Below are 20221 nucleotides of genomic sequence, written 5' to 3'. Positions count from 1 at the left end.
AGAGCACATTCAGGAAAGTCTTTTGTTCTGTATCTTTGCTCCTTACTCCTTCAACTTGAGTTCCAGAATCAGTCTAGGCTTTTATTTCCATCTCTTGTCAACACCTGGAGGACCATTTAATGTATCTACTTGTGATATACAGTATCTAAATTCAGTAATTCTCTGTGCTGTCACTTTATTGCTGACTTCTCACTAGTCAGTACTGAGATACCTTCTGCTAGGTTACTCAGGCTTTCATGTGTCTACAGGCGAGTGAAAAAATAAAAAGGACCTGCTTCAGAATTTCTTTATTCCATGACAAGATTGCTTTTATATTGTAAATCTGAAGAAATAACTTAAAGCCTTCCATACTAATTGGTTATTCATGTGTTACCAATACTTTGACACTAGTACAGGCCTTTCAACAACTCAAATATTCTGAATGGTTTATAAAATCTGACAGAAGCCAAATTTAAGAAACCATTAAAAATAGGTATCAGGTAGTACCTAAAGAAATCTAAAACCTAAACCAAAGATGTAGTGAAGGTGAAAATGGACAGTACTGTGAGCATATGTTAATAAATACTGCTATGCAACTTCTGATTTAAAGTAGTAGACTTCTAGGGCTTGTATCTGGTTCCTGACGGCTTGATAAGTAGGATGAAAAGCAGAAGGTTCTATAGATACAATGGAACACACAGCAAAGTGTGTATTGACTGTCTTAGGCATGTTGCCAGGTGCCTTGTGCTGCTGCACATCGTAAGCTGTGCTGGTGCTGTGCTTTGTTCTGGACCATGAAGGGATGAACTGCAACAGCACGTGGTACAAAGCAAAGAGGGTAAGTGTTCCTGTAAGGCCTCCAGAGCCCCGTACTGTAGTGATGTGTCTGTACGGAAAACACAAAGTTAAATCAGATTGTCCAAACCATGAATAGTTCAGTGTGATAACTTTGGTGCAAGAAGATGGAAACTTAAAGGACAGGGGTTTATTCATTTTTCTTTTTTTTTTTGTGAGGGGAGGGGTTGTGGATTTAGTTATTGGGTTTTTTTCAGGAAAAAAGGTGGGGCGGTGACATTGCTGTCTTTCAGCTCACTTGTTCCACATCTGGTTTGCTTTCATCCTTTCAGCAGCTCTCAGATCTCCCTTACAGTGAGGAAAAACAATGTTCTTTGTTTTGGCCAGCCTGGCAGCATCCACATGCACTGGGCAAGCCTAGGCGATGTATGTGCCATCAGGTAATGGAAGGCAGGGGATTTTGTGGGAGCTAAAAATATTGTCAGTGAGGGATACTGGAATGAGAGCAAGCTGTGGCTTTTGTCTTGGTCATCATGGGGAATAAAAAACACCTGAAATGCTTCATGTACGCCCAAGGTTGGTATGTGTAGGCCAGTGAGTGAACTAATTTGTGTGGTGTTAGTTGTGGAGAGTAGTGTGTTGCCAAATCATGTTACAGCATTAAAAAAAAAAATAGTGAACTTTGCAAGTGAAGCAAGATAAAAGATAAAGTTACTTAAAAAGCTTGCTTATGGGCAAGATTTTAGAACAACCTGCATTGAAATTTCTTACATAATTTGTTCAGATTCCTGATTGAAACCCTTTTTCACCAGGGATTGCAGATGAAATTGTGACTTTTCTATTGTTTGTTGCTATTACCAGGCAAGTTGATTGATAACCACAGAAATGGATTTTCTTAATTCTCAGTTCTCTGCATATCTAAATGCACAGTGTTTTCTTCCTTTTAAAAGGGGGATGGGGAGTGCTTGACAGAATGTATGTACTAAAAAACCAAAGAAAATGTATATGGGGAACTCCACTGATGAAAACATCTAGCTTCCGGTGCTAGATAATAGTTCATATAGATAACTTTTTCTTAGTGAGAAACAGTGTCTATTAAAGCTAAACATTTAAGAGCTGTAATGTTTATATTTACTTCCAGTTTCCAAGATCTGTTGTTTGTATTGACAAGGAATGATTTTGCTGACAAAGTCTAATCCTGCTGACTCTGGCCTCTAATACTTTTGCTGTGAATGCTCTAACAGCTAACTAGATTGTTTTATTTTTTAAAACATCTATATAGTTAAATGTGAAGTATGATGACAAAAATGTTATTTATGAGAAGCAGAAAAGGATTGTTACTTATAAACCTCAACCCATAATTAAGGGATGTGCATGGGGGGAGATTTCAACTGTTAAACTATAATTTTAGTCACCTAAAGGATGAAGTACTTACCTGGTTCTTGCTACACACACTAAGCAGCAGGGGAGAATTCTTAGGGGTTTTGTTTTCAGATAGCAGAACTGCTAAGAATTTGATACAATGTTATCTAGTGATGCAATGAAATTTTTAATGATGTTTAGTCTCTTGGAATGCACCTGTCATACACATGGGAGGAGGGCAACCTATCTGACACTAATGAATGATGTCCTTTAGGTCTGTGAACATTTTGTGTGTGAATGCAAGTATTTGAGAACTGAGCTCTGCTCCACTACATAGAAATCATAGTTTCTCAGTCATATTGAAGTGGATGAATAAAAGAAAATCTCTTCTGAAATAGCTAGTGAGCTCTTTCCTCTAGTGTCCTCCTCCCTTGTCTCATGCTGTTACTCTCATGTCCACGTAGCGCAGTTCTGTGAAGGATGTACTTGTCGGGTAGAAATCTTGGTGAGAATAGGAAAATAGAGGTATCTGAGCAGTGCAGTAACACTAAGATCAAAATAATATTGGTAAAAGAATCTTGCTCTTCCAGAATATTAGATCAAACCTATTTCTAAAGACTACTTTTGAGAAGAGGCTTCAAGTTAACTTACGGTTCTCAGTGTCTTCTATATGAAACTGGTGCACTTGGGGAAAACTCCTGGGAACACTCTCCCCTGTGCTAGTTTCTTCATGTGAGCAGAAGCTGATGGGTCCTGTTTTGTGTGTTACTAATCATTTAATGTTGATAAGCAAACTGATACTATTCTGTTATTTTAGCAACATGACTGAAGTGTATCAGAAAAGTAATTACACATTTTTTTAGTTGCTGCATCTGAACATGAGTAAACAGTATGTACAAATGCCTCTGACACAATTTCAGCTCTATAATATGTTTAAAATAAGATGGAAAAAAACAACTTTTTTCTCATCTCCTAGGAGGAAGAGTTGAGAAAAAGTGGAGAGGCAAAGTACTTCCACCTAAATGATGACCTACACGTTTTAATTGAAGTATTTGCGCCACCAGCAGAAGCATATGCCAGAATGGGACATGCATTGGAAGAAATCAAGAAGTTCCTTATCCCTGTTAGTATTTTAATTTTTTAATAAAAATGTTGGTAGCCTTGTGTGAGAAATTTTGTGTATTTTACTAACTTACTGTACAATATTGGTCAGGTCATGTTGCATGATTTCCTTCACCTGTGATATAGGCAGTTATTGGGTGAATGCATGACTGTCCATATACACGCATCTCATGATACGACCTATAGTAAAAGAGCAACTTACTCTTAACTGGTCATGTGCAAAATATTTTAAGTCTACAGATAATTGTAAAAACTTGTAAAATGTGGAAAAACAACTTTGTTCGATTAAGGTATGGCTTTTCTGTGTTCCTGGTACATCTGAAGCATCAGCATAGGGTTCTGTTTCATTAAGAATAAATAAATCTGACAATGTAGTATTGCTTCCACCCATAATCCTGGCTTAGTATTCAGTGCTGAGAATCAATACAACTTTATCTTTGTTTTTTCACAAAGCTAGTGATACATGGGTTATACTTGTCTTCTGGTGTATACTTCAGCTTGTGATGTATGAATGGTAAAAGATGTGATTTCCAGCATAAGGGTGTACTGCAGGTTTGGGATATGTATAGGCAGTGGTGTGGCAGGGTTTTCAGTGTCCTACAGAAGATTCCTTTATTTGCTTCTCATGTAAGGACTGACCTCAATTGCTTTGCGATGTTAAACTGCTTGGAAAATTCCAAACTGTCAAGCTGGGACAGCTGAGTGGAAGCTGGGGTAGAAGATGAGGTGAGGCATGAAGCTCCTAACTGTATCAGCACTTCATTTTTATTGGTTATCAAATGAATGAATAAAGCAAAGCATTCTCAAGGTGCATTGACTAATATTTATTTTTACTGCTGAAAATGTTGTCCAAGTGTTAGTCTTTATTTGTGTCGGGTCTTGGAAATGTGGGAGACCTAGCTAAGCGAACATTGCTAAGGTGTGTAATCTGAGTGACAGCAGCATCAAAATGTCTGGAGGTATAGTCAGTGTAGCTGTATTCAGGATCAGCTGGGGATGGATGCCTCTTGTTTGGCCACTACAGCCTGTTGTGGGTAGAACTGCCAGCTCTACTTTGAGGTGAAACAGTTGGTGCTGATGACCTGACAGTATGTATGCATTTTGGGGACTTTAATTTGTACTAAACCTAGTCCAGACCCATGAAACTGAAGTCCCCAAGTCAATGAGTTGATGGTGTGCTCCTTGAGTTTTTTCTTCTGGCACGTTTTTCTTTCAATGAAAGTCAATTCATATGCCCCAATACTGCTCCATGACAGGAACCAGAGCATGGTAAGTAATGATCATCAGGAGGTTCATTCAGGAGTACATCCTGATGTGAAATAACACACTAATGTAGGTGCAGCTTTTGACGGTTAAAAACTAAATAAATGTCTTGAGCATTATGTTCTCATGTTATAAAGAAGCAAGCACTGCATAATAGTTTTTTCTACAGGTTCCACATGGCTTTTGTCTTGAGGTTTACGAATAGGTAAATTTAAAACATACTGTTCAAACATCCTAACTGATCTGGGGATACTGAACAGAATATTTGAAGGAATGCTGGCCTGTTATGATGTTGAAGGTTACTGTAGTTGCATGATTTGTGATTCGATTCTATGAAGACATAAGGAAGAATTAACTTCTTGGCTATTCTAGTGAGCAAATAACTGCTTTCTTTTTAGATGGAAATATGATCAATTATAGATGAGTGCTTTTCTGCATGCACTGGAAGTAAGGATATATCTGATATTTGCATGCCTTCATCAGATCTTATTTTTCTTCGTTGGGCTTGATTCACCTAATATCATAATAAATGAAGTAAGCTTGTCGAAACCTAGCCATTACTCTGCTGCTGTGAAGCCAGTAGAATTAGACTGATAATGAGCAGTTCCATTCATTGGTTTTACACTTTTCCATCTCAATATTTGATCATTGCGCTTTTATTGTACTGAGTTGAACTGATTCTACATAATCTTTTCGGAACTATGGAATCAAGCAAGCACTCTTAATTTCCCTTTGGCTTTTCAAATGTAATCTTAGCCAAATGGTTCTAAAAATGCCTAAATCTCTTCTGCCCACCTCGCCCTTGCAGCAGCTGCTCCAGGAAGCAATAAGGAGCAGCTTTGTCTTCTCTAGAACTACTATTTGCTTAGTTCAGTCCTGTTCATAATGCTGTGTAGGGAGAAAATCTCTTGCATGTATCTTGGTGACTCGGTCACTCCTACAGAAGAAAATATCCTCCATGTTCAGAGAAGACCATAGTCAGTCAGGGTGGGCAATATTCGTAAGAGTACATCTATTGAACTGAAATTTGTCAGCAACATTTGCCTGTAATTTGAGTGTCACCTCAGCATGAACTGTACAGGGATGAGTACAGTCTAAAGGTTTCCAAGTCCATCTTGTGTTCTAGGTGAGGAGAAGATTGCTGTCTCCTCAGTTGACTTGAAGTGTACTGTTTTCCAGTAGTGGGCAGTCAGAAGTTGACCATCTGTTACTTTTAATTGAAGAATCCAATTCAGTCTAATGGATTAACACTACTTATCATGGCTTCCTTGTACTACCCCTTTGCTCTGTTCCCTCTTGCAGCTTCTGGCGTGTGTGGTATGGACCATATTTTCGGTTCTTTGCCTTTACACAGTGGAGTCCTTGTCTGTGACTGAGGCGGCTGGTATGTCTGGTAGTATGCTACTGGAAAATGAGAAAGCATCAGGGAGAAAAGAATAAGGACTTAACATGCGTACTGGCAACCTAAGCACATCTTTGTTAAGAAATCAAATGTAATTATTGTGAAATGGTCAAAGGTGATTTTCCAGGAGCCCAATTCTCCCCAAGACATTCTTCTCAGAAGATATAAAGGGCATCCCTCATACACGTTATGTCAGAACTTTGAGACCTGTATGTTTGTGGTACAGTTCCTTGGCATTTTCTGTCAAAAGCTGAATTTTTGTTCCATAGAAATTTTGTATTTTTAGTCAGTTGTAGTCCAGCAACAGATTACAAATATAAAATGAGTTTCTCTACAGTAGTTGGCCAGAGTAGTGTCCAACTGCCTGATTCGGTTCTACTCCTTGTGATGGCCTGGCTGTGCTTTGGGTACAAGCAGTTTTGTAATGGAATCTGTTTCCCAAAAGCTTCAGTCAGTTTGAAACAATTGATTCATCTTTCAGACTTTTTTCTTGTTCACCGGTTGGTTTCTGCTGCTAAGTATGATCTTACATGGGCAGTTGTGGGTTAAACTTAAGAGCCTGTACAAGACAGTTTGAACAAAATGCTTTCAGAGCACCACTTTTTTCTTCAATGGCATGTAAAGGAAATCTTATTTCTGTTTGTAGAAGTCTAAGGAAAGTGGAATGTTTAAAGGATAATTGAGATCTTTGAATTCATGGAAGTTTTAATCTTGTTCCAATGCAGAGTTATGCTTCAGAGTTGCCTGCAAAGCTACCTGTTTTTTGGTACCTTCTAGTGTAAAACTCGGTTTTCCAGTGGGATGCAGATCCTTGATTTTGTAATTGAGTTGTAAAATGGGTGGTATTTGAACAAACCTTCCTCCTTTGAAATGGATTTGCAGAAGAGCTGTTATATCAGAAGTATTGCCTCATTCTTATTAGAGGGCCTATTAATATTTTGATACTTTGTATGTATATATGTTGAGTAAAATATTTTTGATTCACCTTTACAGATGCATTCTTTGGCTTGCTTTAAGTGGAAGAAAATTGGTAGGAAAATGTATATAGCTCAAGAGTTCATTGCTGTATCTGTTACTGTGATGTGCTCGTTTTGGAGGTTGGCTCAGGGTTCCTGAAAACTCTTGCTTATTTGAGAAATAACATATTAATATCCCATGTAAATAACTTCAGCTTTCTTTTTCGTAGGCCTTGAGAGGTTTTGTGCAGAATAAGGGACAAGGCATGTGTCTTCAGCTTGTTTACTGTTGCATATTGTAGAATTTAAATTTTTGGTGCCCTTTTTATTAGACAATAGTGCATGTGTGTATTGAATGAATTTCCTTGTTTAATCTTTAACTCCTGATTTTAAAAGTGTAGCTATCTATAATCTATTCCTTCTTTTTGAGGGGCTGTTCTCAACAGAGTGGGTTCTGTTACTGCTTTGCAACACCAGGCAACGACATTTCCCCTGTTCTTAATACATCATTCTACAACTGGAACTACAAACCAGCTCTCAGCTCAGAATATGGCACTTTGATTTTGTTGTTGTTTCACCCTAGTTTACGGCATTCTAACATTGGCATTTTAATTGGTAAAGCTACGTGGAGGTAATATGCAGTGGGAAGGAAAATAATGCCTCAGCAAAACCTGCAATTAATATGTAGAATTCTTTTAGAAATTTTGACTGACTAATATGCCTATTATATTATGAATATTAAAATTTTCAGTGGGATGTTCAGCTTTTCAAGAGGAAACTTTCAGGAGCAGTGTTTTCTGATACTAACTTGGTGTGGTGGTTGAACAGTTTGTTTTCTTTCTCGCTCTGCCCCCCCCTTGTTTTAGGATTACAATGATGAAATCAGACAGGCACAACTTCAAGAATTAACATATTTAAATGGTGGCTCAGAAAATGCAGAAGTTCCAGTAGTTCGTGGAAAAGCATCTATTCGAGCAAGAGGAGTGCCAGTTCCTGCTTTGTCTAGGTAAGTATCTGAGCTGCAGTGGAATTTCATTTGAATGTACATTTTAAGCTTTTCCCTTTAAACACAACACTACGCATGTGCCCCCACCTCCAAGTACCCAGTGAAATACATGAAGGACTCGCATAATATGAGCAAAAGATTTGGGAAACAGTCGAGTCATTGGAGATAGCCTAATTGGTTTAGACTGCATTAACAGTGGTGGTGGGTTTTGTGGCATGAAACTTGAATGATACCTATGTTAAGAAACAGTGTGCATCACCCAAGGTGTTCAGTCTTAATGTGAGCATCTGCTTGACTTCTAACTGGGTTGTTCCTTCAGGTGCACTTAGGGTCTATGTGTGGGCCCAGTGAAGCTCACAGCTTTAAAAAAATGGTAAATTTAGCTTGCCTTGATTGACATACAAATTTCAGAGCAATTTCTTTAACCTATGGAATACACATATTCCTTTTTTACTGTATTGCTAAGTTTTTGTAGTCGTGATGAAAGTTACAGAAGTGCTTTCGTAGTAGAATTTGGATTTAATCTCATTTGAGTAGCACTTAGTAAAAAAAGTGGCTTTTGATTCGGGAATAGGCAAGTCTACTGCTTTGCTTTGTTTTTCTTTGACACAGGAGATGTTTTGTTTTTACTTTAGCATCCCCTGTAGTCTTTGCAGTACTGAGATGACAGCTACAACTCTTTTGAGTACTGAAGTGTGAAAACAAAAAGTGCATAACTGTTTCTGTTACAGTACAGAGAGACTGTGGCTGCAGCAGCTAAGTGTAACTTTTCTACAGTAAACTATTTTCCTTCAGTTGTAGCTATGGTTCTTACTAATGCAAGCTTGAAACCTGCATTTCAGGTTTTCAAATAATTTCAAAACAGTATTCTGAAGTGTTTTAACTCAGATTAAGTGTGTTGGGGAAAAAAGGCACTGAGGAATTACTCCATTTATATAGATCTACTTACAGTTACATGTATCCTGATCATGACTGCAAACACAATGCAGAAGGAATCTTAATCTAGAGAATTTACACTTACTGATGGTTGTCCTGTAAGAATATAACTATTTTCTCTAAATCAACAATTTTTTTGTTCTTCTATGAAGTAATATTGTGTAACATATCTATTCTGCTTCTTGATTTTTTTAATGTTCAGAGCAGTGGTTCCAAGTGACCAAGGCTCACTTCTTTAGCACTGTAATCAGCCATACAAAAGTGCTTGCGAATTAGAGATCTGATTTGATTTTGGAGGTTGTTTTTTTGCTAATCTGACTTCAGTTCTTAAATATCTATTTTTAACTTTGCCATAGATGCCTGTAATGGTTCTGTTACAGACATTCGCTACAGATACACTTACAGTTCTAATTTGTGTTTTCATTTTTCATGTCCTTAAGCTAGTGTTTCTGGGATATAGAAGTTGTTTGGTTTGATCTTACCACTAAAGCTTGATACCTAACTTCCACTACTAGTATCTAGTACATGAATGCATAATGAATTTATAGGACTGAATTCCTAACATCACTAGTTCCATCCTCTGGATTTTGGTAAATTATTTTTTTAAATCTCCAATTTACGCAAGACACATACGCTGTTACATAGTTCACAAAATCCTTTGTAGTTGGCCTACAACTATTGAAATGGCTTCAAGGCAAATTTAAATGTTATTAGTATTTGACTTGGAGGTGACAGTTAAAAATTGTGGTTTTGTCATCTCCATTTTTCTTAAATGTTTGAAAGAAAATTCAAACGTTGGTTTGACTTGTCCTTACTTCAAGGCTTGTCTTAAACCCAAAGACTTTTTCCCTTCAGAAATTGAAGCACTCTAGCATAATCCTTAAGTGAAATTCAGTGCTACTGCTACTGAGATAATACAGCCATTCAGTTAAAGATCTCAACTCAGTTGTGATGCTCTGATGCTTTTTTAGCACAAATTAATTTCAGTAAGTAATACTTTTCTTGAAGGAAAGCTTTGTTAAAGTATTTGTCTTAGTATTAAATAAAACGGTTTAATAGCAAGCATCCCTGAGATTTCTCAGGCTTTGCTTTAACCTCTCCTGGCCTTGTAAAGTGAAGCCTAAAACCTTGATCCTAACCTCCCTTTATAATCTATAGAATATTTTTAAGGTATCAACCTTGATACATGTAACATCCTGTTGAGGATGCAATATCTGAATGTGTTTTAAGTTCCCAATTTTTTTAAGCCTATATTATTCCTGAATATTTTCATTTTTAAAAAGTACTAATTTATGCCTTTTTTTACTCCTTATTAGACATGTTGAAACTGGAGATAATGCATCTTATCAAGTGCCTTCTTTTAAGAAGACTTGTTACGTGTATATTTAGCTCCATACCAAAATTTTACTTTTTAGAAAACAATACATTTGTTGTGCTTGCATACCAAATTCTAGCTTGTGCACAGGTATGGTAAGTAAATTCCTAACGGTTATAATCTGATAACTTTTTATTCTGCTATTTCTGGATTAACTACAGGTTCAAAATAAACATATGTTACCATTCTTATTAATGTGCACATTTAAGCACATTTTGCCAATAAAGTAGCATTTTCCTCTCTAAAAATTCACATTCCTATTGCAGGCATAAGTAAAAATAAAAATTAAGGCTCACTCAATTGTGACTCAAACTAAGATATACTGGAAAAGTGAAATTCTAGAGGATGATGATAATAAGCCTGAGAATATGGATAATCTTCCTCGCTACCTTGGGTTGGGTAGAGGGAACAGTTCATGTTACTTACAGCTAGACATCACTGTTAAAATCATAGAATGGTTTGGGTTTGAAGGGACCTTTTAAAGAAAGATTCTGAGAGCCCCATCCAGCCTGGCCTTGGACACATGCACAGCTTCTCTGGGCAATCTGTTGCAGTGCCTCACCACTTTCATTGTAAAGAATTTTGTCCTTATGTCCAATTTAAACCTACCCCCTTTCTGTTTAAAACAGTTGCTCCTTGTCCTGTGACTGCAGACCCTGATTAAAAGTCTCCATCTTTATTATAAGCAGGGCTCCTTAAATGTTGAAAGGCCACAACAGTAAGGGAGAGTTGATTGGGTTCACTCCCCAGATTGAGATGAATTGTATTTGGAAGCAGGTAGACTTGGTTTTCACAAAGATGGGGGAAGGAAAAGGTAATTTCTTACAAAGCCAACATGTAGGTACAGTCTAATTAAAGAAATAACAAAATTCTGTTTTATGCTTGCATGAGTGTGTGGATTTTTTACTTTTCCATTTATTCTTTTATTCATATTTCAGTGTGTGCATGGCTGGAATCCTAATGGTTGAATGACTGTCACCCTACCTGGGGAAAAACAACTGTTGTAGGTTAGAATTTGCTGTCTTACATGTCAGAAGTAATACGAGGTGATGTGGATCACTACTGCAGTTGTTCACAGCTTCCAGTTGTTCTCCTGTCATGTCTGGAATCAACTGGTTTATTTTTTGAAGAGTAACTTTTTGTTGAACATGTAGGTACTGTGCTGCAGAAGATTCTGAACTGGCAAAGCCAGTTCAGGGTCCAGGACAAAGGCAGGTGTTATGCTCGGTGTGTTTTGTGTCTTAGTCTTGTGATAAATCTCCCAATTCTCACAAAACTGAAACATGGACATACATATGACTGTTCTAAAATAAAAATGTGAAATAAAACTTGCATAAGAGTAACTTCAACGGTGGCTCATTTTAAAAAAAATTAAAAGGCAGGAAGCCTAGCTCTGAGTGGTATCCAGATGTGTTCGGTATTTTGGTGCTGACATTTTAAAATAACAGGTCTGTGTTTCACATGTTTAATACAAAACCTGAACAAAAATATTTACTGTTTGAGGAACATTAGGAACATTGAGTGTAGTTGGCTGTGCTTAAAGGAAGAAAATACATCAACATCTGGTAACACACTTTGTTAGATCAATTTACTGAACAATTCAAATGCCTGCCGATGTATGGAACTACAGATGCTAAAAGGAAGTGTTTCTTCATTGAATAATAGTGTTAGGGAACAGGTCCTAAAATTCACAAGTATTTTTATTTTAAAGCTATCCCTACATTTACTTACCCACATGAAAGCAAGCTGTGAACTGACTAGTTGTGACTTCATCATCAAAGTAATTTTACTCAGTCATCCCATGCAAGGTGAAACTTGACATAAAAATCAGTATAATACTGAAGAGAAGAAAGTGATAAATGAAAAAAGAAAGAGCTAATGCTGAGGGAAGTTGGGAGTATCAGCTAGATGCTATGCCTGCTTTGGTCAGGGGTAATAACTTAGTTTGCTGGAAACAAATCCAAGAAACACTATAGGACTACTATGAAGTAGAAATGTCAAATTATTGCTAATAACGGCCAAAAAGGAAGTATTTAAGTAGTTTTCCATGGATGTATTTTAGTTGTATGAGTTGGTAAAATACTATTTTATTGGCAATCTTCACAGGTACTAATCCAATTGTTGTACTTCTAAACATTCACAGATTTTTTGAGTTTCTTTCTAACATAGTATAATGTGATTTTAAATGGTATTAGATTTTCTTTAGAATGTTTTTCCACACATTAAGCTACTCAGTGAGAGGTTGATCAATCACAAAATGCAGTGCTTCAGTAGTACTTTAACTGTACACAGTAAGGTACACTTTTCAGGTTTTGTATATAGTAATTATAGAAGATAATTTCAATACTGGATTTACAAATCACATTGGCACATTCTAATACTTCTGTGAAAGGCTTGTTCTCTCATTCTGTAAGGTATGTATGATACCTTTACAGAAATTAAGTACTTAATTTACTTTTTCTCACATACTAAATTGCAAGTATAAGTAATGAGAAAATGTTATGGGGGAAAGAGTCAGGTTCCAGCAGAAATAGTTTTCATGACATTATCTTAAAGGAATGCTGTGACATGAGTTAAATTCTATTATTTTCCCCACTGTGTTGGTACACTGTTCTGTGTAGTGAAACAAAAGATATTAAATGAGTTACTGGGATTTGCTTTATTTAGTCTAGTCCATGGTAACCAGATTGAAAAAGACCTTTTTTTGCGATGAAGAGCCTGCAAGTTGATTACCCAGCTTTGGGAATAAAATTATTCTTAAATTAACCACCTAAATTACTTGTGTATTCAATGGGGAAGAGTTAACTTCTTTCACTGGATTCACTGCTGCCAAATTAATAAATCCAGGAAAATCAAAACCAAAATGATAAAGATGTAACAAAATTTCAAATTTTCTTGTAGCCAGAATAATCTGGTTTACAGCAGTAAAATGTTTCTTTGAGAATAGGATGCAATGGTCTCAAGTACACAGATAATCACGGTTGCTAAAGCATGTCTGGAGGTGACAATGGCACCTGGCTAGAAGCTAGGATATGCTGAGTATGTTTAAGTACTATTTAGACATGTAAAGCCTATTTAAAGCATATTTAGTAGAAAATACAGTTAATAGGTACTTAAAGTGTAGGGCTGCCCTCATCCAAAGAAATCTGTGAGATTCTGAATAGTATCCTGTCCTAATATTCAGAAGAGTAGTGTTTTAATTAGAACTGTAGCAAAAAGAAAACCAAACACTAGTTTCTTCTGTAATGCTTCAGTACTCATGTATTTGCAGTCTTGTAAAACTGAGGAATTGCCAGCAAGGACCTTTTTTATTTCACATGTCCTGAAAATACGGCATGTTAACTCTGTTTTGAAGTATTACACAATCAGTGTGTACAAAAAATTTAAGACAGGTATGTGGGAGATTCCATGCCCATTTGTGCACACAATTAGCCTGGATACGTTGGCAGTCAGAATACATAAAATATGTTCATATGAGCACTGGGGTAAAGGGGATATTCAAAAGGCTTCTGAAAGGGAATGAGATGACAGCATGGTAGGGAGGAAGGAAAATAAAGGCAGAAAGACCCTTCTTGTACTTGAGAATATGAGCAGGTCAAGTCTGACATGGGCTGACAAATGAGTTTTGATAATGTACAGCGTTCAAGGTTTGGGAATAATGCTTTGTGGCCTGTAGAAGTGGAAACAAAAGTATTTTTTTCTTTAACAAAGAAATAGTGGAAGGATTAAGAGGGCTAACTGATCAAATTTCAGATTCAGAAGCATTTTAATTGAGAGTTAATATAGCAGTTTTCTTTATCAAAAGGAACAGTTACTTCCAGTAGTTATGCTGCTTGTAGTGAAATCATGAATTACGTACTTGAACCAAAGTTGTGGGTCAAGACTGTTTCATAGTTATTTGAACAAATGTGCTATATTTTAAAGTGGGAATTTGGTATCTAATCACTGATGCTTCAGAGTTTCAAAATCTACTTTTCTAAACCTGTAATTAACATGAAAGAGTATTTGGTTTTGGGAGAGGAACTCTTCCTTGTTTTAAAAGTTTTGATGTCGCCTGAAATCTCCATGCCAAGTAGCCTTTCTTTTCAAATTAAACTAAAAGTTATTTTAGGTGGTTTTATAAAGAAAAAAGTCTGTAGGCCATGTGCAAAGACAAGAAGAGTTGGTGATGGCAGCTGAAATTTGGCCTGCAGAATGATGTCCTTGGTCAAACCAGCAAGCAGTGAAAGACTTGGAAGGACTGGGAGTCATGATTAATTTGATTTGATGGTAAGGTGTATCTGTGAATGTGATAGCTCAGAGCTGCGATATCTTGATTTGGATGAAATAAGTATAAAAATGAATCTAAGTGTTAGTAGGTGCACCAAGGTTTTTTAATTGATAGGTGAGACAGAGTAGAAGAAAAAGGTAGAGAAAAGACTGCCTGCAATTTTTTCAGAGACCTGAGAAGCAGATGGATACCCCTCAAAAGTAGTTCATTAGGAGAGGGGAAAGCCCAGGAAAGTGAAAGAGCAAGATTCTAAAAGGAAAATGTCATTGGATCAAAAATGGTAAATACAACATGGACTATGTAGAAAAACTTTGTAGGAAATCTAGCTGAAAAGTCATTAGATACACTGTATTAGAAAGCACTTCCAGTAGGTATATTTGCACACCACTGGGTATAAAGGGAAAAGTCTATTAACACATTCACTAAACTTAATGGTAGTAGTGGTTGCTTACATTCGAGTATGTGTGAGTGAAGCTTTTACTTAACAATAAACTACTTCAACCTTAAACACCTGGAGAAATACAGAAATTATAAAGAATTGAAATGGAAAACAAGAGTAGACAAGATGGATCTGAATAGAGAGCTGTGTTGGCTAAGCATAGACAGAAGATGAGAATTGTGGGATGTGTGGGCACTAAACCACCCTAGGGTCATCGGTTCTTCCCCCATGGATAGACACGTTGCTGCATGGGCATGAGTAGAGATGGGTTAAAGGAGTCATAAGTGATGTGAGGGATGTCAAAGTAAACAAGATGTGATTCTATGAATACTTAAGTAGCAGTAGGAAGACTAGGGAAAATGTGGGCCCACTGCTGAATGGCACGGGGGCCCCGGTGACACAGGGCATGGCAAAGACTAAGGTACCTTAATGACTTTTTGGGCTCAGCCTTTACTAATAAGAGGGGCCTTCTGAAATCCTAGGACCCAAAGATGGGGGGGAAAACTACCTTTGCTGGAAGAGGATCAGCTTGGAGAATAGCAAAGCAGACTGGACACAAGTCTGTGGGCTCTGATGGGATGTACCCATGAGTGCTGAGGCAGTTGACAGATGTCATTGTGAAGCCACTTTCAATCTTTGAACAATTTTGGATATTGAGAGAGGTGCCTGAGGACTGGAGGAAAGTAAATGACACTTACCTTCAAAAATGGCAAGGAGAACCTGGTGAACTCTATGGCCAGTCAGCCTCACCTCAGTCCCTGGGAAGGTGATTGAGGAGATAATTGTGGAAATAATTTCCAGGCACATAAATGACAAGGTCATCAGGAGGAGTAAACATGGATTTACAAAGGGGAAGTCATACTTGCTCAACATCTGTCCTGGTGGGTAAAGGGAGAGCAGTGGATATTGTCTGCTGTGACTTTGGGAAGGCTGTCTCTAGTAAGATCCTCATAGAGAAACTGTTGATGTGTGGGCTGGATGAAGAGAGGTGGATTGGAATTTGGCTGAATGGCTAGGTCCAGAGGGTGGTGATTGGTGGTACAAAGTCCAGCTGGAGGCCAGTAACAAGCAGTGTACCCCAGGGATCAGTGCTGGGTCCAGGGCAGTGTACCCTCAGCAAGTTTGCAGGTGATGCTGAACTGGGAGTAGTGAGTGATATGCCAGAGGGTTGTGCTGCCATGCAGAAGGGACCTTGAGAGGCTGGAGAAATGGCCTGATAGGAACCCCGTGAAGCTCAGCAAGGGGAAGTGCAAAACCCTGCACCTGGAGAAGAACAACCCCTTGCACCAGAATATGCTGGAGGCCACCCAGCTGGAAAACAGCTTGGCAGGAGAGAACCTGGGTGGACACCAAGTTGAACATAAACCAGCAACGTACATTTGCTGTGGAGAGGGCTAACGGCATCCTGGGCTGCATTAGTGTTGCTTGCAGGCTGAGGGAGGTGATCCTTCCCCTCTGCTCATCACTGGTGAGATCTTACTTGGAGTGTTGATTCCTTTTCTGAGCTCCCCAGTACAAAAGGGACATGGGCATATACTGCAGAGTTCAGTGAAGGGTCACAAAGATGGCGAAGGGTCTGGAGTATCTCTTCTGGACAAGAGCCTGAAAGCTGGGACTGTTCAACCTAGAGAAGAGCAGGTTCTTTTCAGTGGTGCCCAGGGACAGGACAGTGGCACACACTGCCCACAGAGGTTGTGAAATCTCCATCCTTGGTGTTCAAAAACCACCTGGGTATGATCCTGGGCAGCTGGTTCTAGGTGGTCCTGTTTGAGCAGGAGGTTGGATCAGGTGACCTCCAGCAGTCCCTTCAAACTTAAACCAGTCTGTCATTTGGCGATTATGTGTCATAGCAGTCATAGTGGCTGAGGCCGTAAGGCAGTCTGTTCTGTCCCTGCATGTTGATAGCCCCTGATTCTTACATTGGAAATGACTGCTGTGTAATTCCTTTTGTACCTTAGAATATCTCAAGCTGGAAGGGACCCTTCAGGCTGGAGACTAAATCCCTGCTCCTTGCAAGGCTACCTAAAACTAAACCATATGATGAAGAGTGTCATCCAGACACTCCTTGCACTCTGCCAAGCTCAGTGCCCTGGCCGCTTCCCTGGGGAGCCTGTTCCAGTGATGGACCACTCTCTCAGTGAAGAACCTTTTCCTGATGTCCCATCTGAACTTCCCCTGAAGCAGCTTCATTCTGTTCCCTCGTGCCCTGTCTCTGGTCACCAGAGAGGAGTCAGCACCTGCCCTTCGACTGCCCCCCTTGAGGAAGCTGTAGACTGCGATGAGGTCACCCCTCACCCTTCTCCATTCCTTTGATGGTTCCCATTGGATTCTATCATATAAGCCTCAGTTGTCATTTTTAGTATGAAATGCCTTGATCTACTTAGTTTTTCCTTATTTGTAAGCTGTTCTATACTGTCAGTCATCTTTAACATAGTTTCTGATGTACTTCCAGTTCATTTATGTACTTTCCAAATTAGAAGTAACAAAGTTTTCTGTTCTCTATTTCTAAAATTATATTTGATTTTACCATCCTGACCACTGGGCCAATCTTAATTACAGGTTCTGCGCTATTCACTACTGGTAGAACATCTATTACTTCATACAATGTTAGGACATACAAGTTTATATATATGTGTGTATATTAACTCCTGAGTGTCCCGTCTTATAGTTTGCTGCTTTTAATTTTTTTTTTGCTATTTTCATTCAGGTTGGGATTCAGCTACAGATGAAAGAGCTAGGCACCTGAAGTCCTGTTGTAGTTTATAGAAAGCAATTACTTCTGTTTGCTCCTTTTGTTCTGCAGTTTGTCTCTAGGACAGTTGGCAGCACCATCCAATGCATTCCCCAAAAGGAAAGGCTCTACCATGAGAACCTTGTCCAGGCTTTCTTGACTGTGTGGCAAAAACCTTAATGTATACATACATCTATACATATGTTACTGTTTTTCACTGGTGATTGAGCCTCACTTTGGCAGGTTTCCCAATTCCAGAATGTTTGAAGGACTTTTTTTTTAGGCTTTTGACAAACTCCTTAAATTGTCTCTGACCTGCTTTTCCGATTTTTACATTCATTTTATTAGCATTTGTCCTTTGAGGTTAGATGCGGGTTCGGCTTTTCAAGCAATACCTCTTTTAATACCTCTCCTTACCCTGCTGTTCTCACCTTACTGAGCTCCTTTTGCCCTTTCTCAAGCTTTTTCTTTTTTGACAATAGTTGTGTATTTACTGTGACGTCCCATAGGTTTCTCTAAATGTCTTCCTATATTGTGTATATACATTTCACTCTTTTAAATCTTTTAAAACAATTTATATAGCTTTCCTTTTTCAAATTAAGCAATACTGGAACTGATCTGTTGTTTTTACAAAGGTATGCAAAGGTTCCTATTCAAGTGGTTCCTCAATATTTTGAGTCAGTTCCTGTTCATCATTCATGTAAATCAAACTTCTGTAGTTCCCTGAGAACTTCTTAATGAATTAAGAACAATTTACTGTTTTTAAAAATCTGTTTTTAGCATCATGCCCTGATATGACTCAAATCTACATGGTGGTAATTGAATTCTCCTGTTACTGGGTTTCGTATCTCTGCACCTTTCTAGTCTCCTCCAGCCTGGGTCAGTAACCATCTGAGTGCTGCAGTACAGAACTGTACATCTCAAATCGTTAATTCTTCCTACACTAACTCTTAAAAAAAGCATGTAAATTGTCTCATAATATAGGAGAGATTATTTCCCACCCATCACCACTGCAATCTTATTAACTGTTTTTGAAATGCGGAAAAGACTTTCTCATCATGTGGATCTGGTGTTATAATTACTCTTCAAGAATAAATATATGCTGGCTCTAAAAAATGTACTTTTTTTCTCCCTCAAATGTTTTTTTTTTCCCATGTTTTTCAGCGTGTCCCATTTCCTGCTGCTTTCACTTGCACCTTGTCTGAAGGATGCTGTGAAGATTATGGCTAGTCATTCTTGAATCTTTTTACTGACTTTTTTTTAACTTGGTATTGACTATTGTCTATGCCAATAGGTGCATTTCCCTTTCTTTGGCTTCACTTGGAAAGTATCACATTTGCTATTTCTTTATATTACTTCAGCAGGCTGTGTCTGGGAACTTCACTGCTCACCCCTGCCCCCACTACAATGAAGTCAAATAAGCAGCCGGTACCCTGTCCTGAGGAGGCATTCTACAGAGTAGCCAAAACCAAGTAATAAGCACAGTTTTACATCACTTACTCTCTAGGCTTGTTTAAAATACTTTGTGACCGTGTTTTGATCTGTGATTAGAATTAATAAAGTCTATCCTGATCATATTTGCATTCTTCATTTAGTGATGCAGTTTTTCAAATATATTTATTTGTGATAAAATGATTCCATTTTTTTCTGATAAGTTTGCCAATGAGAATTTATGCGACTGACTTGAAAAGGGATAGAAAATCTTAAGGCCAAATCTGGATCTTTTAAATTGGAAATTTCTACTGAAATCGGGACAGAGTATTTTCACTCAGTACTCTCAAGAATATTTAGATGATGGCTTGATAGATAGAAAGGGTAGTGTAGAGCTTGTACTTGTTTGTTTTTTCTTCTGTGTATCTGTTACAGTATACAGTAAGGGTGTGACTTCCTTGGAACAAGTCTATTTGCCTACAGAGCAGTCATTTAAACTCAGTTATGGTCCATGGGGTGAAATGATCTCCTTTAAAAAGGTGATCTCTATTAGCAATGCTTTAGACATCCTGTTAAAAGCAGAGTAAATGATGCAAATGTCTCACAGACTGTAACTCTAGGTCTCTCCCTTTACCATGGGGGGGAGGGAGACACAGGACGGGACATGCCACCTCTAAATGGATCAAATAATTTTGAAACCTGTTTTGGTTTAGCTCTGATGATTTTTTTCATCCATATGTTAAGTCTCCAAAGTAATGGAACGCAAGCTAATGCCTATCATTCTTTCAGAAATTTTAAACCAAAATATACTTATTTGTTGTTCTTAAGTGTGTACAGAGCATCAGGTTATATCTTATAATCACCCTGCACATTTATTACATGTTTGAATGTTTCCTGCAGCAGCTGGAAATCTCTTCTTTGAAAGCAGAAGAAAATGTAATTTTTCTGACCCACTCAATTTCTTACATGCAGTGTGGTCTTTGGATTGCATTTAGAAGCTTATACAGGATCAGAAGGGAGCTGCAACTGATTCCTCTGTGCAGGGTTTGAGTATGATATAGCCTGACAGCTTCAAATTAACCTCTTATTCTATGATTGTGATTTCACATACTGTAAGTCAAATTCTAGTGAAGTTGACTGATTCCAGCAAATTG

At 38.0% G+C, this 20221-nt stretch overlaps 1 protein-coding gene across 4 annotated transcripts in view; it reads left to right on the top strand.

The window, feature by feature from the left end:
* KHDRBS3 (KH RNA binding domain containing, signal transduction associated 3) overlaps window positions 1-20221 on the top strand; it is a 95056-nt gene that overhangs the window by 41077 nt on the left and 33758 nt on the right. For 2 of the 4 annotated variants that reach the window (XR_005826771.1, XM_040586149.1), the window contains exons 4-6: window positions 3113-3259; window positions 7746-7885; window positions 18998-19108. Coding sequence is in view for 3 of the 4 variants with exons in the window: in XM_040586149.1 (XP_040442083.1) it covers window positions 3113-3259; window positions 7746-7885; window positions 18998-19108 (398 nt within the window). In the remaining variant the exon portion in view is untranslated. The remainder of the gene's footprint in view (window positions 1-3112; window positions 3260-7745; window positions 7886-18997; window positions 19109-20221) is intronic. The other 2 variants (XM_040586150.1, XM_040586151.1) reach the window with 2 other exon arrangements.

Source organism: Falco naumanni, chromosome 3 (assembly GCF_017639655.2).
Source record: "Falco naumanni isolate bFalNau1 chromosome 3, bFalNau1.pat, whole genome shotgun sequence".
NCBI classification, from domain to species: domain Eukaryota; kingdom Metazoa; phylum Chordata; class Aves; order Falconiformes; family Falconidae; genus Falco; species Falco naumanni.
The sequence above is the reverse complement of the archived record's forward strand: the minus strand, read 5'-3'. Positions and strand labels throughout refer to the sequence as shown.